At 36.6% G+C, this 23,322-nt stretch overlaps 2 protein-coding genes and 1 non-coding gene across 4 annotated transcripts; all 3 read left to right on the top strand.

Moving 5' to 3' along the window:
- The first annotated feature begins 2,399 nt into the window (after nt 1-2,399).
- TRNAT-CGU (transfer RNA threonine (anticodon CGU)) lies at nt 2,400-2,471 on the top strand. The gene has a single exon. It is a non-coding gene; the product is annotated as a tRNA-Thr (tRNA).
- A 4,145-nt stretch (nt 2,472-6,616) lies between these two features.
- On the top strand, nt 6,617-9,760 carry LOC147855692 (uncharacterized). Its single transcript, XM_087330414.1, has 2 exons — nt 6,617-6,751; nt 8,256-9,760. The coding sequence occupies exons 1-2, from the start codon at nt 6,662-6,664 to the stop codon at nt 9,744-9,746; spliced, it is 1,581 nt and encodes a 526-aa protein (XP_087186540.1). The 5' UTR covers nt 6,617-6,661; the 3' UTR covers nt 9,747-9,760.
- Nucleotides 9,761-11,732: 1,972 nt separating this feature from the next.
- On the top strand, nt 11,733-23,091 carry LOC147855691 (plant intracellular Ras-group-related LRR protein 7-like). 2 transcript variants are annotated; one of them, XM_087330689.1, is made up of 9 exons: nt 11,733-11,890; nt 15,671-15,740; nt 17,536-17,582; nt 19,211-19,319; nt 19,459-19,544; nt 19,657-19,747; nt 19,962-20,047; nt 22,069-22,155; nt 22,698-23,091. In XM_087330689.1, exons 1-9 carry the CDS (start codon nt 11,792-11,794, stop codon nt 22,818-22,820), a joined length of 798 nt encoding a protein of 265 aa, XP_087186815.1. In that variant the 5' UTR covers nt 11,733-11,791; the 3' UTR covers nt 22,821-23,091. The 2 variants fall into 2 exon arrangements, with proteins under 2 accessions (XP_087186815.1, XP_087186816.1); XM_087330690.1 differs by lacking the exon at nt 11,733-11,890 and adding an exon at nt 12,931-12,951.
- The last annotated feature ends 231 nt before the right edge of the window (nt 23,092-23,322 follow it).

Below are 23,322 nucleotides of genomic sequence, written 5' to 3'. Positions count from 1 at the left end.
TATTTCTTCTTCTTCGCATCTATCTTGTAATTATTTATCTACTTTTGAAAGTGTACGATCTTCAATCTTCTCAAGTGTAATAGGTCTTCCTCCAATCTTACATTCACATCGTCCTCTTCTCAATACCTTGACGGACATCCTCCTTGGTCCAAGACCCCGGTGGTCCCGCTCAAGGAAGCACGCTCGCACGTGCATCTTCGCGACAACGTTGAGTGTAGTACAATATACTTTTGTGATGTGATACCATGAATTTCCCTGACAAGAGTGATTGCCTCGTTTAAGAAATGTGATACTTTCACTTACTAGTTCTAATTGACGACCAATTATGCTTTCATACAACTTTTAGGTTATGGCTCACTTGTCACTATTTACTTAAGCTTTGTCTTCAACCCATTTCATGAAATACTCTATGGAAGTAATGAGATATTTTTTATTTGATGTTGAGATGCTTGGTTCAATGAAAAATGTTCCCCATTTCTTGAATGGTTCTCAATCTACAACTAGTTGTAGGGGGTTATAATTGACCTTTGGTGGGAGGTTTGTGGCGTGGAGATTCATCACAACATTTTATGTATTCCTATGTGTCCTTGAAAAGAGTTTCCCACTACACGCCAATGTAGAATATACTATGGGAAGTAACAGTTAGGCTAAAATGTCCTTCACCACTAATGCAAATGGGTCCTTTTAGTTATAGGTATTACATCATCATCCATCATACACCCATGTAAGATATCATCTTGTCCTCTCTTGTATTGGTTTTTCTAGATCATAGTGAACGGTTGCAATACTTGGCAATGAGCATTTTTCTTCTTTAATCAATTGATAAGTGAACAAATGCGCAATGTTTGATACCCATTCATGTATGTCATCTATTATAAATAATGTAGTGCTTGGTGATTAATCGTCTATCACATCAAGCAAAGTTATTGAGGTAAATCTCATTTACCTAAGTAAAGTCATCTAGGATATGTTTGATGTGAAACTACGTCTTTGACTTCTACATTTGAGGGCAGTCCTAAAAGTTGCCACTCATGCTTCATTAGAGACGAGTTCATTAGGTCAAAGGACTAGTTCAAACCACTCAATGAGATCGTCAACAACCCCTCCCTCCTATATATTTTAACACCATCTTGTTTATGTGGACGGATTTATCTTGACGAACATGGAAATGTTGTTGCATAGTCTATTGTTGCCCTTGACCATAATAATTGCAAATGATTGTGTAGCTTGATTAATTATGGAGTTAGTGTTTCATGGATTACCCCTAAGAATGTTGTATTTACTTGTTGATGGTTGGAGGTCTCCCTCCAAGGTGGTTGGAATGTTTCTCTTCTAATGTTTCCTTCTATGCCTAAGACTAGTGTTTGGAGTTCTGGTTAAATTTTTAGGTGTTGGCTATATAACCTTTAGAAGCTCATCATTTATTGATTCTGACTTTGAGAGGCATATCTTGGTTTCACGTTCTCTTTGTCTAGCTTAAGTTGGATGAGTTGGGCTATTAGTACAAAGTGGGTAGAGGAATCTAGATGGTGTTTGTTGGCCATTATTAAGATAAAATCTAATGGCTAGACCATGAGGGAGCCACCCCCCAACCCTTGTCTCTTGTACACCATATTCTACTTTTTTTATACGTGGTGGCATGGCTGATTGGTGGGATTGATCAGACTCAAAATTGGTTAGTTCATGAGCCATCATGGGCATTGGTTTCAATGTGTGTACTTCATGTATAAATTCCTAAGATCCACCTAAGTTTAGGGATCATCTACAAAAATTTTAGGATTGATTGGAGTTCTATTTCGATAAGTGGTCTGATTATGAAGATTGGTCCCACAAGTCATCAAAGTATGGAAACACATATTGGTTCAAGCTCAATGAAACATATGGTACATTGAAGTGTCACCAATTATTGAAGTACTAACATTACCTCAATACTACTACAATGGGTCATCTCACTATGGAAATTTATTAGAAACATTGTTCCCACGAGATGTCAAAGTGGACTGATATTAACCCCTTCGTGTACAATAATAGTTCTCTTAAGAATTTGCTCCTAAGAAGACGGTTCTACAAATTTACTTTTGAGAGGCAACGATTGGAAACTCTAACATTTCCCTAGAAATATGAGATATTAGTACAATTATCGATGAGTTTCAATAGTGCAATATATGCTAGGATAACCACTCCAATGCTTCGTAGTTTTTTGATTTATTAGTAGGATAATTAGTTTGCCTCTAGATGATTGGTGATCAGATAAAAAATCTTAATAGATTGATGAACCTCTAAATTAGGTGATGGGAGTGATGATGAGTCTCATCTTTGTGGGATTTCATGGAATGTTGTGATGAAATTACATAAATATTATGTAATTTTTTGGTACATTGTTTTAAAGTTGCCATGAAGCTTCCATAGCATAGTGGTATTGCGTTCGCTTCGTAAGTGAAAGGTCGCGAGTTCGATCCTCGCTGGGAGCTGATGTTGGTTCTCCCACTATATAACCAGTTCTACACTTCGTATAACAATGTATTCATAGTCCTTTTGTCTGTACATAGTTCTATTTCTTCATTTTGCATATACATAGAATGATAGATATATACATAGGCTTTTGATTGTTCTTTGGACTATATAACATTTTCACTCCTTTTGTATACATAGTTCTATTTCTTTCATTTTGGACACACACACACACACACACACACTTATTGTTCTTTGGACTAGGGGGTAGAAGAATCAACTCTTGCTTCTTTTGGAGACCTTTGGGTTTGAGGCGGATAGGTTTGTGTCTCAAGGACATGGTTCAGTCTCACATTCCCACGAAACCACGCATGTGACATACATGGGCTACTTCTAAGGATTTTGACTCTGCACAACACCTCATCTCCATAAAATTTAACAAGACAATGGTAATCATCCTCGTTTGCACTCATGCTTGTTATCTTGGATTTGAGAATGGATATATATATGGTTTGCTAATGCAAACCATCATTGGACATCCAGTTGAATGAGAACATTTCGGATGAGGAACATCTTTACATTCTTAGAGTACAGTAGACATTCGGTTAAGTGCACACTTTGAATGCAAGGGAAAAGTGTGCACTTAACCGAGTTGCGCACTTGGGGATTTCTAAGTCAATTATGTTTTCTCTTCTCTTTTGCAGAAAGCGCAGCCCCAACAACGATCACAAAGACCCTCCCTTCTTCTATAATCCACGTCGCTCACCACATTACTGCTCCTAACGCTACTCCAATCCACGTCAATCACCATGTTATTGCTCCTTGATAATACAGCCGGTCATGCCGAAGCATTGGAGCGTGATGCTATCAAAGTGATTTTTTTCCCAACAAATGTCACATCTTGGAAGCAACCAATGGATTCAGGAATCATTACAACTTTGAAACAGAGGTACAAATATCATTTGATAAAAGAAATATTGGCATATCATGATAGTCTAGATTATGTTAAGATTCGCTTGGAAGATGTTGCTAAACATATGAGAAGAGGCTCTTAGATTGGTTTAGCTTTTGGAAAGTCGGCACATTTGCTAGGTGCCGCCAATCTCAGTGTTACTGCTTGGAATGAGATCAAGCAGGAGACAATTTTTAATTGCTATAGAAAGGCAAATATTATTCAATCATTTCGTCTTAATGATGTTGAAGTCAGTGAAATGGAATATCAATGCATTGATGATCTTGTTGCTTTGTTATCTAACTACAATTTGCTTGAAAATGTACATAATGTAGAAGAAATTCGAGATGAGATCATGGAATGTGTAAATGCAGATTCAAATGAATCAGAAAAACTTAATCAAAATATCCTTGAAGAGATTGATGAAGTTATAACATAAGCTTCCAACACCAATGAACCACTTGCATATGATGAAAACAATTCAGATCTTGAGTTTGTTGAGATGCAAGACATGCACGGATGCTTAAAGGAAGACGATGTATCATGTGATTATTCCTGAACTATTGAAACATGTTTTTGATAGTGAACTCATGCTCAATTCAATCATGCCAACAACTTATTTGAGTTCCGAAAAAGCAAAGCAATTAAAATTAGCTTTATTGGGTGCTTGTCAAATGATTCAAGAATCAAATTCTACCATTGTTTCTAAGCGTATCACTAAAAGTAAGCAACTGACCTTACATGATTTTTGTATGAAATAGAGAAAGACTTACAAATAAGATTTCGATTGATCATTTTGTTGTTTTCTAAATGTTTGGAACAAATTTCAATTTGGTTTGATGTAATTTCATCATGAAACAATGTAATTTCTTTGATCTGGATTTTGACCTAAAAAAAAGCGCATTTAATATAATGGCACACTTAATTGAACACACACTTAACTGAATGTCTACTGTATAGCTTTTCGTGTGAAGCACCAACTTCTTACAACATCTCCAAGCCACCAAACTACTTTGTGCTTTTAAACAACTAAGGAATGACTTAGAAAAACACAAGAGCTACAATTGGCTATGATGATGTGCACCAAGAGAGGAGATTGTCTCGTAATGCTCTCTTTTTGGGACACGAATGCTATGTCTCTCACCCTCAATGCTAGCAAAAAATCCATGAAAACATAGATTATTATCCATCATGATCACAAACATAAATAATGTATTCTATCTCATGTGGACATTAAAAAAATCCATCTTCTCTTGGGGTTGTACACTAGGGGTAAGCCATAATTTTGTTATCGACCCATCTTTGTAGATTTTAATATCAATTAAGAGAGATTATTGAGAAATAAACTATTTCTGAAGTATTTAGTTTTTACTCTTTCCCTTTGATAATCTACATGATAATTGTCGTTTCTGAATTAAACTTGAATCTTGGTTTAGTTCTCACTCTTTCCCTTCGATAATCTATCTTGACAATTGTCATTTCCGAATTAAACAACCCAAACTCATTGAATCTTGGTTTAGTTCTCACTCTTTCCCTACGATAATCTATCTTGACAATTGTCATTTTCGAATTAAATATCCCGAAATCATTGAGGCTTGGTTTTGTTCTTACTCTTTCCCTTCGATAATCTATCATGACAATTGTCATTTCTGAATTAAACAGCCCGAAATCATTGAGTCTTGATTTTTATTCTAGTGAATACCCCTGCCTAAATGTAGTCCATCAAATGTGTCAAATGTGAAGCCAAGAGTTTGGTCGAATAAAGTTCCATTCAATAATGCGGGTCTAAGACAAATGCATCACGTCATCTCTCGCAGCTCATTCAACCGCGATACAAATAACAACATGGGTTATTTATTCGATCAAATTATGGTTTGCCACCTATGGATTCCTAGTTTGTGGGTTTGGAATGCAAAAAAAAAAGCTCCAATTGTCTCTAGTGGGCCATTTGATTTTGCAAGGTGGGGTAGAATGCACATAACACCAAGTCAAGCCAGGTCAAGACAAGTAAAGTCAAGCCAGGTCAAGTCAAGTCAAGTCAAGTTAAAGTCAAGTTGAGTCAGCCAAAGTCAAGCTATTGTCTCTAGTGGGCTATTTGATTTTGGCCCATGATGATGAAGAAGAAGACGATGATGATGGAGATGGAGATGATCATGAATCATGAATCATGAATCATGATGAAGATGGACATGGATGATGGATGATGGTCAATGATGATGATGGAGATGGAGATGGATGATGATGGTCATGATCATGGATCATGATGGGGATGGAGATGGATGATGATCATAGATGATGATGGATATGGAGATGGAGATGGATGATGGTCATGATCATGGATCATGATGGGGATGGAGATGGATGGTGATCATAGATGATGGATATGGAGATGGAGATGGAGATGGATGATGATGGTCATGATCATGGATGATGATGGGGATGGAGATGGATGATGATCATAGATGATGATGGAGATGGAGATGGAGATGGAGATGGAGATGGATGATGATCATAGATGATGATGGAGATGGAGATGGAGATGGATGATGGTCATGATCATGGATGATGATGGGCATGGAGATGGATGATGATCATAGATGATGATGGAGATGGAGATGGATGATGATCCTAATCATGATCATGGTCATAGATGATGATGATGGATATGGATATGGAGATGGAGATGGATGAAATAGGAAAGAATACAGGGAAAAAGAAGAACACAGAGGACACATATTTTTTGTGACCAATGAGGAATGGTAGGCGATGTCAGGCGAATGTGGAGAGAATCAAGGAAAAGCTTCTCTCTCTCTCTCTCTCTCATCTGATCTTTCTTTCTTTCTTTCTCTTTCCTTTTCATCTCTTCTTCATCTCTGCTTCTTCTTTCTTCTTCAAATCCGCCGCTGTGCATTCCTTTGGATTTTTAGATCAATCTGCCGCATTCTGTTTTGCCAAATCTCGACCTTCCATTGGACTCTTCTGTTCATTCATCTTCCTTTCTTTTCTAAAGTTCGTTTCCCTTATTTTACAGAGAAGATTTGTTTCACCTGTCTCCATTCTTCTTCTTCTTCTTCTTCTTCTCCTCTCCTTTGTTCTTTCGGTTTTTTTTGTTTTTTTTGTTTGATTTCAGAATTTTTTTTTGCTGTTTGTTGCTGTCTGTGGTATCCTTCTCTCACACAGTTTCTTCTTTTTTGTTTTTTCTTTTTTGTTTTTTTGCTTCTGTTTTCCTTTTTCTTAAAAGCACAGAAGGGAGAAATAATGGAGAATTCTTTGGCTTCTATGTTCATGGAAGCAAGTCCTCCTTGCTTGCCCTTATCATGGGGTTCTTCTTCTTCTTCTTCTGGAGAGGTACGTGGCCGTTTCCGCCATTTCTAGCTATTTTGGTTGGTCTGTTCATATAATGAAATGATTCTTTGCTAACCACAATGATTGCTATAGAATGGTAACTGTAATGGATCGATATGTATTTGTAATGAATGGTTATATGCTTCATGATTGTAACAAAGCAATGGATGAATGGACCTTTGTAATAAATCAATAAGTATATGCTGTCTAATTATTATTCAAACTATCATTGATTAAAAGGCTTTATGATTGTAAATTAATTGATGAATATATGCTTTCTGATTGTAAATGAATGATATTATATGATTGTTATGGATGATGAGTATACGGTTTATGATTGTGATTGTAATGAATGATTATTTTCTCTGTGGCTGCATTACATATATGGCTAAATCAATACTAATAAATCATTTGAATCATGGGCCAAATGAAGGTGCATTATATGCCATTGCATACTACTGTATGTAACATAGGGATTATGCTTGTTTATGATGATATAGATTATGTTATGATCATCATGGATGGATTATATGAGATTGAATCCAATGGTTTCTTGTCATATGCTTGATCAGAGTTACAGTGAATGAAGCATATTATGGTTCCATTATACATATGATGCTATGACTTTCCTGTCTGCAGGATTGAATCTGTTAAACAGTGAAGAACAAAACACTTTCATTTAAGGATATGAATCCTCTTGATATGGTTTATGGCTCTATTTCCATCACATGACTTATCACAGTAGTGAATGAATCATATGGCATAATGATTATGTAACACAACAAACAAACACACAGTCACAGACAATACAAATCTTCACCAGAAGTGGAGATATTAAATCTAATGAGCCTCTCTATGATGACTTCTAACAAAGGTAATTTACTCTTATCTATATGACTACTAACAAAAGGTATAATATGCATGTGCAAATGACATTAACACTGTTCTCGATCGATCAGCTTTAAGAGATATTTTAAGATACAAAACAATCTTGTGTTTATGTAATTGGTAGTATTAAAACTAGAGATCATACACACAACAGAAAGCAATTGGGATCTCATTGAAAATGTGAGATTTGAATGATCAAGTAAGTACTTGCATTTTGTCATGCCAATTTGTTTTGTAAGGGTTTTTGTAATTTGTTAATATTAAAACTAGAGATCCCACACACAACATACAGCATTGTGATCTCATCGAAAAGTTTTAGACATTTGAATATGATCCAAGTTCTTGCATTTTTGTTCATGCCAATTTGAAAGTTAAGATTAAATGAATGATCCAAGTACTTGCATTTTTGTTCATGCGAATTTGGAAGTTGAGATTAAATGAATGATCCAAGAACTTGCATTTGTTCATGCCAAATTGAAACTTGAGATTGTGAATGATCCAAGTACTTGCATTTTTGTTCATGCCAATTTGTTTGTTACGGGTTTTTAATATATAATGGTAAATGGCATGAAACAACATTTTGATGGTACCTAATAAAAAAAAGAAAAATCTCTCTCAGAGCATAGAAGAGCTCCAACAACAATTGGCGCATACATCGATGGAGCTCGAGAATGCCCAACAAGCAGCCACATTACAAACCAATCTGAACATGGCCTTGCTAGGGAGGTTGCAAGGCCTCCTCGATTCGGCCCGGAAGGAGAGGGACGATGCGCGAGACAAATGCGAGAGGCTTCAGAATTGCATCTATCGACTCTCTTCGTCTTCGGGAGGCTCCTCCTCGCGCTCCCCCCCACAACAAAAGGCATGTTACGACGACACCAACAACTCTTCCTTCCATAGCCTCGTCATCTCGTCTTCTATGATGCCCCCGCATCAGCTTCCGGAAGCTTCCGTGACCCACAACCTCGAGCCATTGATAATGTCCGCGCGCCCGAAAGAAGGTGGTGGTGGTGGCAATGGCAATGGAAATGAGGAGGAGGAGGAGATACCGATCCTCGAGGAGTTTGCCACTGATGAGCTTCTCCTAGGGGCGGGCCCGCATGACATATTTGCCACACTCGATCCCTCGGTGGCTATGGAAGACGACAATTCAGGAGGGAATCCGCATCCACGACCACATTTCGGGATGGGTGTCCTTAATGACGAAGAAGATCGGGGTTTGCATGACATGATCATGAGGAGTGGGCTTCCACAAGGAGATCAAACACCAGTATGGGACGCGAGCCATTGCCAGGAGGAGGCTCGAGCTCAGGCCCGAGCTCATCAGTGCCCAACTCAATGCTCGAGCCAAAAGAGGCTGAACCACCCGAACTCTTGCGCTTGGGCCGATGCGAAAAACGTGTTATCCCCTTTACCCCTGCCCAAATTATCGTCTTGCATTCCGAGCCACGGGGGTGGGGTCGGTACAAGCCCATGCAAACAAGCCCTAGGTACAAGCCCGTGCAAACAAGCCCTAGGTACAAATCCATGCAAACAAGCCCTAGGTACAAACCCATGCAAACAACCCCTAGGTACAAACCCATGCAAACAAGCCCTTATGTCGATGGCGATACCGTGCCTACACCAAGGGGAACCCGGGTTGTCAAAGGGTTCCATGGTAGTAGGCCCGTTGCCGGAGAAAGGGAAGCTTCTCCAAGCGATCATGGATGCAGGGCCCCTCCTGCAAACACTTATCGTGGCCGGTATGCTCCCAGAGTGGAGTCGCCCTCCGCCTCTACGCGTGCTCGACATCGTTAAGGCCCCCTTGTCCCCCAGTAGTGTTTTGTGGTCCCCCATAGCCGGGGATTGTGCTCAACTTCCTCAACTCCGATCTCAACCTCTCCTTCTTCCGTTGTCGGGAAGCGCCGTCTTGCAAGATATGCTCCCGAGCACGGGGGCGAACCCCGGCTTGAGACGATGCAAGTCGGCAAATCTCCGAGGGAAGTTCGATTGCCCGAGTATCACGTTCACCGGGAACGTGAATGCCATGCACAATGGTAGTAGCTCTACCTCTTCTTCCTCCTCTGGGCCGAGACGAAAGCTTTATAAGTTGCTCCCGCAAACCTCTTAGGTTTTTAAAATTTTTTATTTCTATTTGTTTTTCCGCCTTGTTCGTAGTCATCTATGTTTCGGGGACACAAAAACGATACAGTCACCCTCGTGTTGTTTGGGGGGAAAAAAGAATATATGAGGTATTCAAACATCTTGTGGTGTTTCATATATTGAAAATGGTTTCTAGTTCTGGGTCCTGTTGTGTAAATAATATGAAGCAAATATTTGGCATTTTAAACTAGTTAAATCAATGAAATCCTTTTGAGTGATTCTTTTGAATTATTTTAGGGTGTGTTGGATATATATATGTTTGCACAATGTTATTGTGTGTGTATATATGCTTTGTACACATTTATGCATAATGCTTTTTTGAAAGAGATGTCTCTTACTTCACATGTGATGTTAGTTGGCAGTCACTTTGCCCTTTCACCTTACATCAAGCCTTGCGAAGAATTAGTCGTTATAGTGAATATGTCTTTATAGAATTCATGTTTTAATGGTTGGTTCACATAGCTTTGTAGAAATTGAGTAGGGCTAGGATCAAGGTTTTCTTTGTGGTTTTATGAAACATGAATTGTGATGAGGGAGACAGAGAGATAATGGTGATTGTAGCGAATATGGTGAGGTTCAAGTGTAACAAGCAACCTTGGTATCACGAAAAGGTAAATAATCTTATAACTTAACAAGCTGATACAGAGACAATTTATGATTGTAGCTGATGTGGCCACAAGCAACCTTGGTATATATGGACAAGATAGATAGTCTCTTAACTTAGGATCTCTTGGCCCCATGTGTGAATGGATTTAAATATTAGACCTAGATGGTTGTGTTATTTTTCTTTGCCTCGGATACGTTTGCTCTCATATAAAAGTGGAGTGGTAGGAAAAGGTACAGAATAGATTTTAGAGTACATATTGAAGAACCTCATCAAGTTATGGCTTTCTAAACTTTACATTACTTGTCATGCACAAGTTTAAGCGATCCATGTCAACGATCACAAAAATATTTTCAATGATCACGAATATTCACAAGTAGTATTTTCCATGTACTATAGTTGTGTATTTTGTTTTAGCTTCTGCGAATAATCATAATAACACCTTTCATGTAAGTATACTAAAATTCAGGTAAAGATAGTGTTTTTATTTAATCAAGACCTTGCAAGTCCGCACACAACATATTTATGCCAATTTCTTCAACATCAATTGTGAGATCTCGATCCCCCCCCCCCCCCCCCCCCCTTTTCTAGATGATGTGCAAGTTTTGATGTATGGAATGTTCTACTTTACGACTTTTCCTATTGTAATTGTCGTTACCTCTACCTAATGCATGGTCCTCTATGTGAATGCATATATAAAGTGTGAACATGATATATATATATATAGGTCACGTATGAGAATGTGCTTTGGATAAAAGAATTGTGTGGTACATGTTTCGTACAAAACAAATAAGAAAATGTATCCTTAAGTTCATTGAGATCCAAAACAAATTAGAGCAACGTCGTTATATCAAATAGACGAATGAATTAACCTACAAATTCAAGCCGGTGTCTGAGTTTCTTTTGGGGCTAAATATTGATAATTTTTTCTACCTATTTCTTAAGGCATACATATAGTTTAGGCAAGGGAGCAAAGAGCAACCTTAGAAACTTAGAAGGAGTTGGCAACGGCTTGGTAATAAAGCCTAAACCGAGCCGTTTATTTTTTATAAACAGTTTGACGGTTCGGTTCCGGCTCGGTTAGGCACGAGCTTCGTAAACCCTCCTCCCCCGGATTGAGCTCGGTTCGGTAAGGTTCAAGACGAACCAAACCGGGTGGGGTCAAACCGGTTAAGGATTAACGGTTTGTCCAAACCGGTTCCTAAATCGGTTCAGCCTAAATCGGCTTCTTCTTCTTCTTCTTCTTTAATGAGCTTGATTCTTCTTCTTCTTCTTCTTCTTCTCTCTCTCTCTAAATGCCATAGCTTAGGAAGACCCACATGACTTTAAGAGCTTTTTGTCTTCTCCTTCTTCTTCTTTAAGCTCTGACTTTCTTCCTCCTCTTCTTCTTCTTCTTCTTTCTCTGCAGGATGGGTTGCTGCATGAGCAAACAGCAGGTCGCGCGTGCCAACAGAGCTGCCAAATGGAAGACCACCGGAATCGTTGGATTGAGAGACTCTAACCTCAAGGTAAGAGGAACCTAATCTTCAATGCATAAAAGAAGAAAAAACACAAAACGGAAAAGGAAACCAAAAAAAGAAAGACACAGAACGAAGAAGAAGAGAAATTCGATCCTTCTTTTGAAGTGAAAATAGAATAAAAAATGAAAGAAAAATGAACAATGGTAAATTGGTCATTTTGAAGAGAAAATAGAATAAAAAATGAAAGAAAAATGAACAATGGTAAATTGGTCATTTTGAAGAGAAAATGATGCTTATGAAGAGATGAATGGTCATTTTCTGGTCAAATTTTGATCCTTCTGATAAAAAAACATGATGTTTTTGAAGAAAGAACTTGATACTTTTGATGAGAAAGGCAATTCATTTGAAGACAATGTGTTGTGATATGCATCATTTTAATAAGCAGCGTGTGTTGTTGAATATAAAGGAAAACAGTATGAATGGAAGGCGAGCTCCAATTGATATCCCACATAGGAAACACAGCTGGAAAAGTTTAGGCATCTATAAAACAGATTGAATACACTACATTTGAACGCAACACACGATCAGTTTTAGATTCTTCTTTGCATCACCGCTAGTTACAAATCAACTTGCCCTTTGAATGTCTATCCAGGAGAATGTCCACACACCTAGCTAGATACGAGGACCCTCATCTCTAAGAGCTATGTTGCACATGGGGAGGAAACATGAAGGTTTATTTCTTGCATGAGAAAGTGTCTAAGATGACGGGGTGAACAATACAAGTAACTTGTGAACCAAAGTGATTGAAAAAGTTCCCGAAAATCATGAATTGATATCTTCCATGAGGTGGTAACAGGCTTACTTGCCGTTATAAACTTTATCATTGAATTTATGTCAAACAATAGCTTAGGCTTGAAAAGTTGTGAGCTCAACACATCTAGAATAGGCCAATCTGGAATTTCTCTAGTACAAATAGGAAGTTTTTCTGATCTTCCAAGACCCTTGTCTATTTTAGGTACCCAATACTTGTGGGTATAAAATACAACACAGTCACTAAGTAAAGTGCATGCACTCTTGCCTATGAAAAGAACTTTACATAAAGATGAATGGTATGCTTCAAACTTCCATGCTAGGCAAACCAATGGTATTCTGCAAACTTCCTTATCTCAATGAAAGAAGATGGGAAAATCTGTAAATGTAAAAAAACCTATTCAACTCATTTACGCTTTAAACAAGCTAGCGCTTTACAACTTTCTATCATGGGAAAATTCTTAAAATGTGTTATAATTTGGTCTTTCCAAATAATATATATAAAGTCAGGAGTGTAGGATTAATATATGTGTGTCATCAAGGGTTTGGAGTTATGTGTGTGTGTGTGTGTATGCAGACACATAATTGGGGGATCAGAACCACATCTAGATCTGTACAAAGGGCTTTTCTTGAAGTTCATAATGTTCATCATTGTTAAGTAACATGAAGGAAAGTGGGGTCCTTTTCATATGCGATCTTTATAACCGTCTTTGATATGTTGTAAAAAGATCCTTTACATGGTATTAGAGCACATAAAAATCTTTTTAACCTTCTTCACTGCATTGTAACAAGATCCTCCGCACAACTTGCCTAGCTTCTTTAAATGGTATCAAAATGTGAGGGTGAAGGTTAGTCATAGTCTGTCTGTTTTCTATCGTGTTGCTATTGGAAGCCTATTCGTGTTGGAACTGGCTCATTCATGTTGACAAGTTTGGCTGATCGCTGCTATGGCGAGTTTGCTGATTTCCTTCAACATCTTCAATTCTGAAAATGCCTCAAATGATGTGAAAGAAGTTAATTTAAATTGTCAACTAAGAGTAAGAATGTGCTCAAACACCATCCAAATGAATATGGAAATGGGTAATGTTCTCCCCAATGAAAGGCTGGGCAGAAATAACTCCATGGTAGGACAGAGATACTGGTGGGCATGATGCTTAAAAGTCATACAGTATTTGTGCAGGATAGGAGTTTGCATGTCTAAAAGTAGACAACTCGTTTTATGTTCACAATGACTCCAGTGGTACACCTTCATACTTTTGTATGCTGAAAACCTACTCACAGGAGGGGAACACATGGCCATCGTAAAGAAAGTGAAAGCACTACTAGCCGGCAAATTCAAGATGAAAGATTTGGGGAACCTTCATTATTTCGTTTGCATCAAGATTATCTGCATACCTTGTGGAATTTCTCTTTCCTGAAGACATTGTGTTTTGAATTTACGTTTAAGTTTGCGATGGGGGAATGAAGCTGATTACAACTCTCCTAGACCACAACTTGAATCCATAGGTGGTATCTGATTCACGATCTGTGATCTTACAGAATACATGTGGATTACTGGCATTTTAATTCATGCAATGCTGCATGAACTACATTTGGATTGTCCTGCATGAATTTTGTGGCATGTCATAGGAATGTTAACCGCAATATATTTTCTGAACCAGGATTTTCAATCTGCTTACAAGGTTCTATGGACACTGATTGGGCTGGCAATTCAGCAAATAAAAGTGTATATTGAGCTTTGCATTTTCCCTAGGTAGTGGCACCATCTCCTAGACCAGCAAGAAGCAGCTTACTGTGGCACCACTATTCAGCATAGAGCAGTATGGCCTAAGTGGGGATACTCAAGGATTTCAGTGCCTATATTGAATCTGTGTGGATCTTTTGTGTTAATCCCAGCAGTATTCAATTGGCTCAAAATCCTATTTTTCATGCTTGTACCAAACATATTAAGGTGCACTATCACTATATCAGTGAGCAGATTGTAGCAAGAGATGTGGATTTCCAACATATCTGCACTGATCATCAAACAGTGAATATATTCATCTAGGCACATAGAGAGGATAAGCTAGGACAGTTTTTGAAAGTACTTGGCCTACTCCAGTTGATTAACGAGCATGAGAGGTAGTGTAGGAACAACAAGCAGGCGATATAACTGATTGTACAGCATGACTAAGTTTGAAGCATAGTACGTAATATACTCGAATGCATTTGCAAACATTCTTTTTCATACGAATGCAAACGAATGTGTATGTTATCAAAACATTCTTATGTTTGTTTTACACTTTTTACCTTAACTTTCTTATATTGAATACAAATTTATGGTATTTACCATACTTCAAAGGTGTTTACCATAGCCGAATGATTGAACCATTCTCGAATGCGAATGCACGTATGGTGCATATGGTTGATACTATGGTTTGAAGGGCCATATTGATAAGTATCCTTGTATATCAACACACTCGTTGGAAAACGTTTGTGATGACAATCAATCTTTTTCTAACATGCAAGAATATTCTAGTATATAAACTAGTCCTCACCATGTAAGTCATGTTGGCTTTCACCGGTTAGTCTATTCAACCCAAGTTATTGCTTACTGTTACTGTGTAATTGTTTCCCCCTCTTCTCTCAAATACATATCTTTGTAACCTTCTCTGCTCTATCGTAACAAAATCCTCGGAAGAACTTGTCCAAGTTCTTTATATACTCGCTGTACCTAGCTAGGTATATGAAGCCTTGCCCCAAAAATCTTACAATAGTTAATATTGTAGAGAACAGGAGACAAAATCTTCTCTTTTGCATATGTTGGAGAAAATACCCCCTTCCCCTGGCACCTAGTTATGAATGAGGTTCCTTGCTTGCAAGAGCTCATAGTTGAATGTGAAACTTAGGAGGAAAGTGGTCTCTTTCGCACATGTGAAAGTATTTAAAACTTGATCTGATATCAGTCTTTAAATTGTTCTTTTATTGCATCATTCTCTTTGGATATTTCTTAGTTCATTCTCGCTTTGTGAATCACAGACATTGCCGAGCGAAGTTCTTGATCTCACAAGAAGTGTTCGAACACTTGATGTAACACATAATAAACTCAGTAAGTCACTCATTTCGTGTATATTCAAAGATCCTTTGTTTAAGCCTTGTGTAATTGACTTTTATCATATGTCCTGTATGGAAGATTCAAGGTTGGGAAATTTCAGTCTATCAACTGCATTCTCTCTCTGATGTTTTGCTCAAGCTTAATGAAAACTTAGTGCAATATGAAAAAGGTTGGATTATGAAAAGTTGTGGATGTTTAAGTTAAAGATAATGAAGAGGATTTCTACTGAGATATGCTTATCCGTTAATAATGTTCCCAAATCATTTAGTTACTGTAAACATGTTTCTAACAGTTTCTAGATATTTTAAGGTGACCTTTAGAACTAGGGTCCCTTGAAAAGGTCCTGACGTCCTAATTAGAAGTTTATTCAGGATATCAGGTTGCAAACTACTAACACATTAGCTTTCACCATGTTTTCATAGCATTTTTACATGCCAAAGGTTATAAGTAGAAGGTTATGAGTCATAAAGTCAATGCATTGCATAATTCTTTGTTAAAAGAAATCAATCCACATATGGTCTTTTGTTTTCAAGGTCCACATATGGTCTTAATGATGAGAGGCTTGAAGTGGAGAATCCTGAATTCATAAGCTAAATATTACAGGCATTTATTATGTTTATAATGCAGTAGAAGAATTACTGAGAATGTTTAGTTTAAAAAGGGAATCCATATCATTTTCTTGAGGATTAGTAATCTAGATCACATTCTTTTTTGGTATGCGTCCGCCGTCCATGGCAATAATGACACCAAGAAATTAGATCTTGTGTAAGCCTTTTGCATAGAGGAAAGTTTTGGATGTAGAAACATTACTTAACAATGACACTTAGCATGTCTGTCATTTTCACGCATTGATTTTGAGTGATAGCTTGTTTGCAGTATATAAAAAACAAAAGTACATGGACGGTGGTGACAATAAAAATGTATTTATGACCTATTGTTGACAGTAGAATTACAAGGCAAAAGTCCTAGAAGTTATGTATACATTAGGACATGAGATAGCAAACTGAATGGTGGAGACAGAAGCTTCCACGTTTTATATTCAAGGAAAAGTTAAAACACATACATTATGCCATATACCCTTGTTTTATTTATTTTTCTCAAATTCTGGTGAACTAGCAGTGAGAACTGTAGAGCTATACTATTTACTGATGTCTAATGTGCTGGACTTCTAAATATGAAACCGATTTAATTTTTTCTAATAAGAACATATTTGTTTAGTGTCACATATGTTTGCACAGTCTCAACATTCACTTACATTAATCAGGATCTGAACAGAAGCTTCAATGTTTTATATTCAAGGAAATGTTAAAACACATACGCCAGTCATCATTTTTTCTTAAATTCTCATGAACTAGAAGTGAAAACTGTAGAGCTATACGATTTAGTGGTGTCTGATATGCTAGACTACTAAATTTGAAACCAATTAGGTTCTGCTTAATAAGAACTTATTTGTTTATTGTCACATATGTTTGCACATTTTAACATCCACATTGATTAATTAATATATGGCATGCTTATCTCTACTAGAATATGAAAATAATTTGCCTAAATAATTATCTAAATTGTCATATACTAAACATGATAATATAGCTATGGTCGCATCATAACTAATGGTTTAATGAATCATGGGAATTATGGGCTGTTTCCTTTTCAAGCATAATCAAAACAGTTTAAGATGATAACAATACGATTGAAAAGGAATCCTGAGGCTACCAAAGTAGGAAAATTTAAATGGAATTAAATGATTTTTGGAAGTGAAACTAAATGGTTTTTAAATTTTCCTATGCAGTTGAATTGCCAGTAGAAATTGGTGGACTTGCTAATTTGCAGCGTTTGGTATGAATTTCCTTCCATTCAAACAGTCAGCAATCTGAATGAATGTTTATATTCACGACTTTTGTATAATTTGAGTTACCATTTGTAAGTCTATTAGTGAAAACTTATTGCGGTATAACACATTGCTTCTGAAGAAGCCATTATTGCATCGAGAGACTACTACTCCATTCTATGCATCTTCAATAGTTTTCTAAACTTGGTGCTTCCAATGGGAGTGCAGTGACTGCATTTATAGTTGTTTTTCATACATGGCTTCCTCTCATTGACTCTGCACAACTCTGTGCATAAACTTTTTGACTACAGCTTTGATGACTTCTGGAAATCTGTTATTATTCTGTGTTGTTTACTCAGTAGAGCCCCCCATCCCCCATACCTGGAAGATATATTTCATTTAATCTTCTACCCCCAATTATACATAGCTGGGAGTTGTCTTGTTCTATTAGTAGAGGGAGATATGTTATCATGTTAAGCAATATTTTCCTAACAAACACGTTCTTTAAAATGATTGCATCTTCATTTCCAGCTCAGTTTATTATTATTTTGGTTTCAGTTGTTTCCAGATTTGTAAGATTTTGGCCTCTCTACGCCTATCCATAACCATGTTGTGACACAATTAACCATCTCTGGGAGCTCAAATTCAATTCCCCGTATATTTTAAGGTGCTTATTACCTCAATAGATCTCCTGTCATATGTAACGTGTCCACACTGCCAAACACTAATTTTGTAGAAATTATAGTCTAGACTCTACATTTAGAGAAATCTCTTGGCTGGTGTCTTGTACATAAGTGAGAAATGAGAAGAACAGGAGTGATGTCGAATATTCCATATCATTTAGGAATTTACCATTCTATATAGATGTTTTCTAGCTCAATGAGACATGTTAAGGTGGGAAGGAGGGATTCTCGTAGATGCTGTATATGGGAGATTGCAAGTTTTTACAGAATTTTTATTTTTAGTGTGTTCATTACCATGAAGAAACGATGACACTGTCCAACTCTAGGTTAATTTTTTTGCAGTAAACTGGGTGAAAGCGTTTATTGCAGATTTTGAGAATTGTGATGCATTTTTTTCATGGATTGACTGATGATAAGAAAGGTGGGAATAGGGGATTCTTATAGATACTATATATGGGAGATCGCAAGTTTCTACAATTGCTTTTTAAATATGTTCTTTTCCATGAAGAAAAGATGACACTATCCAACTCTAGGTTGGTTATTTTGCAATAAACTGGGTGAATGGTTTTATTGCGGATTTAGAGAATTGTGATGCATTGTATTCATGCATTGACTGATGATGAGAAAGTTGCAATGTTGGATGTACATCTTTGAGGTATTGCTATCCACCTCGCTGACATAGCTTCTGATCATTTGTAGTCCTAATAATGTTTTAAAGCCAGACAGCTGTTGCACATCCTTGCTTGATATTTTCAGCTTTAGCATTGATTGTAATGATTCCAAACTTTGATTTTGACATGTTTATTCCTTATTTATTGAATTATTGCAAATTTATTCAACCATTTTTTTATTTGAAAATAACTTTTAACTGTGGGTTGGAATTTTAATAATGCATCATCTAATGCCTTCTACTTCAATTTAATTATGTTGGTTTATCATGGTGGATTTTGCAGATGGCTTCGGAGAATTTACTACAGAGATTGCCTTCAACCCTGGGCAAGCTTCAATCTCTGAAGGTTCTTGCCATTGATGAAAATAGACTTACAAGTTTACCAGACGAATGTAAATGAATTGATTGTGATCATGTCTCCTTCTTTCAAATTATTGAGATGCCCATTTATATGCTTAATTTATGGTTAAAGTTTTCACCCAACAATGACAAGGACTGTCTGATCAGTACAGCTAACCAATTTTTGTTCAGTGGGACTTCTAGTGCGACTGGAAAGACTGTCAGTGTCTATGAATTCCTTGACATCCTTACCAACTGCAATCGGAAGCCTAAGAAATGTGGGTAATACCTTGAGTCATCTGACACATTGTTGTGAAAGTGTGAATATACACATAATTATCACAATGTTTTTATTTGTTTTTGAAACTAACATATGAACAAAACAAACAGTTGACACTCTTGAATGTTGGTCATAATCGACTAACAAGTCTTCCAGTGTCTATTGGTAGCTGTTTCTCATTGGAGGAGCTTCTTGCTAACGGTTAGTTTTTGCATCACCCTCGCCTGCTTAGGTTTTATATGTATTATCATAAATCTTAAATATATTATAGAATTTTATTTGAAGTTGATCTATCTATCTATCTATGTATTTCTTTTAAAGTCACTCCTATTGTTTCTTTCTATGTTGATTGTGTTGATTTGGGTGCCATTTGTTTTCAATGCATAAATTGTTATTAGACATGTAATTATGACAGATAATTTAATTGAGGAGCTCCCACATACAATGTGCAATCTAACACGCATTAAATCTTTGGGGTTGGACAATAACAAGTTGAAACAGGTATTTTGCCATTTCTCTTGCATATAAATGTATTTTTCAAAGTTATTCCCATTTTACACAGGATTTGCTTTCGCCTTATCTAAAATTATTTACCAAAATCTTGACCTTTAATTAGTCATAAAATGACTTGTGCAAGTTTAGATTATTTAGTGTATTACTAGTTAGTTCAGCAACAACGTGTCTATTGCTAAAGTATTACTAATAACAATCATGGATCCTCAACAAAAGAAACAACTTGTGTTTCAGGCCATCTAGTTTACAGAGAGATGTGATGGTCTTTCAGTCACCCCACTAAATTGCTCACAAATTTACTATATCAAGATCCACTTTTTGGAACCCATGTAATAATGTATAGATACATATGTTCGTGTATGCATGCACTCATGGACATACATGTATTAAATTTATTTGTTTTTCTGTGTGTTACAACGTCTGAATCAAAATTTCCACATGGAACCTTGGAAACTGCAAAGCGATTCTTGTGACATTGGTTGGACATAGTGCTACATAATGACTCATATTCAAGCATTAGTAATTGTGTTTCATGGATGAAACTATGGATTTTATTTTCATAAATTGATTTTCAAGCTTTGAATTTCAATGTCTTTCAAATGAGAGGATGTGCTCATAGCAATATATTTATTAATATGACAATTTGTTATGAAAAACAGAGTTAAGAAAGAAAGATTACTTTTTTTACATCCACGGGATAGAAACGGCAAGGATGAATAAATAACGTGATTGTATGGAATTGTTTTAGTCTCCAAGACCTCCAGGTCAATAAGAGTCTAAGATAGCTAGATAGATATAATGTTATGTTCCACGAGAGATGAAATTGTGACCTATGGGGATGGGACTGATCCATGGGTGGAATCTTGAGTTCTCTCTATTTTATAATTTATATGCTATGGTGCAAACCAGCAAGCCAAAAACTTGAGAAAGAAAGAAAGATATATTAACGTCTTTTAAGAGGCCAGAATGGACTATAAGACCAAACAAGAGATTATATAAAATGTTGTCTTATCTTTGATAACAACAAACCAAAACAACTATAACAATGTAAAAAAGTATATAAAAATAGAATAAGATGTCACTAAAGAATCTCATCATCTGTACGTATAAGATTCTAAAGTTAGCTATATTGTAATTTTGTCTTCAAAGGATCTCTAGCATAGGTTGATCCAGAATGGAGAGGTCTTTGAAGCGAGGGAAACACCAGTGATGGTGGGAGATAATGGCCTTTATATGTAGATGGCAAGTGTGGTGAGGTGGTGGTCCACAAGGCCGGGGCCTACATGCATGACAAATTGCTATTGCCTAATCTATTATAACCCCTTTGCATGCCCATTTGTGTAGCCCTTGATCAACTTGTAGCATGAGTAGGAGTGATGTTGTGATTGTTCTTTGTTGATGAGTTTGGGTGGCTGCATCGTTGTCTTTCAACAACTTCTTTCAGTGGCTCTTGAGTTCTAGCAAGAAAAGCCTCAGGCACCGTTGATCCTCATATTCCATTATTTTGCATAGTGGGCCAAAGTGTTGCTTAAAGAGGAAATCGTATCTCCCTCTTATTTCATTAAAAAGTATTACAATAATGACACAATTGCCAAATTCTCTCTTCTAGAGGAATGTGTGCATATCCATCTCCCGCAATCTCTAACTGATGTGAAGAAGTCACTGTCCTATCAGTCTGTGCTGTGCATGGTGTAGATGTATGTCCATCAATAATAGGTTTACGGTTCTGTATAATGAGCTACATAACTGAATACCAAAAATTATACAGCCAACCGAAACATGATTTTCAAACTTGATACACGCACACACACACACACACACACACACACACACACACACACACACACAGAGTTTTCAATGCACTGATGTGGCATGTAGTTAGAATAAATGATATATGGTGTGACAAAGATGCTTGAAGGTATTGTTTGGTAAACACAACACTAGGAGAAGGCCATTACAATAGAAATGGAATTGCCAAGTATATATAACCCACATTTCTTTCTTCACAGCTTCCTACAATGTTGTTGAAGGAATGCACGTCTCTACAAACACTTTCTGTACGTGGAAACTCAATTACAGTAGAGAAGTTGCAAGAGGTAAACCATTGTTCATTATTCTCTTTCATGGAAATGTAATGCTATGAATTTGTTATTGTTATTGGTTTTATGTAAGCGTGGTTTTTAAAGATTTGTGTTTGTTTTTTCTTCTAATATAAAATTCAAAAAACATAATAAGACTTCTTTGCATGCTAAAGCATATAAGAGACTTTAAACATTTCCCCAAATTAACAAATGATTGCATAAAGATTCTACCAATTACATTCAATCAAATTTGAATAAATATATGCTATTTAGTAGTAAAAAACTTGTTCTTTTACAATATGAAGGTTGTGAGTTCAAATTTTACAGATGATTAAAATGAATCTTCGTTTTTTTAGTTTTAGATCATCCACACTAATAGCAAGCACTCCTAAAAAGTCCACAAGCTTATCTAATAAAATGTTCATGTTTTTTTTAGCTTGAAATCATCTGTGCTAAGAGTTTAATCTTGCATTTTCTTGAGGGCACTTAAAAGCCACAAAGTATATACCTACACATATCTATGATAAATCAATAATCTGTTTGATGTTTTATTGAAGATGGAGTGCTTTCAAGAATATGAGGATCGACGAAGAAGGAAATTTGACAAGCAAATCGATGCTAACGTTCTCCTAGGCCCAAAAGGATTTGATGAAGGCGTGGACATGAAATCGTTGCATTAAACCTTGTTCCATCGCTCTATTGTATGATTCGGACAAGTTATCATAACAAAATTGCTGTAACTTGAAAATACTTCATGCTATTGTCAATATGATTTTTTATTCACATCCTTCTCCTTTGGATATAATTACCATGTTGGCCAATAGGGAACATGGGAGATGATAGAGAGAAAACTTTGATTGGAAACTAATTTTGTGATGCCCTTTCCTCATGTAATATATAAGATACTCGATGAATATTTGTATAATAAATGCGCTTATATTTTTTCTTTAATCTTTCATGTCAGCACAATTCTCATGTTAAACATCTCAATAAATATAAGTTATTAATTCTTCCTAGCCCAATTGATTTGTTGCACTCATGAAGCATATATCAATTGCTAAAGCAAAGTATCACCACTTTTGTTTTATTTGTTATTCAGTAACATCAACGCCCTTGTTCTCTCTCTCAAGTGAAAATTAGTGTTTTTCTTGCAACATGATGTAGAGATTAACCTGCCATGTT

The sequence above is a fragment of the Azolla caroliniana genome, unplaced genomic scaffold (genome assembly GCF_043228905.1).
Source record: "Azolla caroliniana isolate FFs.n. ecotype wild unplaced genomic scaffold, voAzoCaro1.0.p SCAF_14, whole genome shotgun sequence".
In the NCBI taxonomy this organism is placed as follows: Eukaryota; Viridiplantae; Streptophyta; class Polypodiopsida; order Salviniales; family Salviniaceae; genus Azolla; species Azolla caroliniana.
The sequence above is the reverse complement of the archived record's forward strand: the minus strand, read 5'-3'. Positions and strand labels throughout refer to the sequence as shown.

Bases quoted from the DNA above. Each gene is read 5' to 3' on its own strand.
- LOC147855692 (XM_087330414.1), top strand. From the start codon at position 6,662: ATGGAGAATTCTTTGGCTTCTATGTTCATGGAAGCAAGTCCTCCTTGC. The intron at 6,752-8,255 runs GTACGTGGCCGT...AATCTCTCTCAG, and splicing joins CTTCTTCTTCTTCTGGAGAG to AGCATAGAAGAGCTCCAACA.
- LOC147855691 (XM_087330689.1), top strand. From the start codon at position 11,792: ATGGGTTGCTGCATGAGCAAACAGCAGGTCGCGCGTGCCAACAGAGCT. The intron at 15,741-17,535 runs GTAAGTCACTCA...TTTCCTATGCAG, and splicing joins TGTAACACATAATAAACTCA to TTGAATTGCCAGTAGAAATT. The intron at 17,583-19,210 runs GTATGAATTTCC...TGGATTTTGCAG, and splicing joins TTGCTAATTTGCAGCGTTTG to ATGGCTTCGGAGAATTTACT.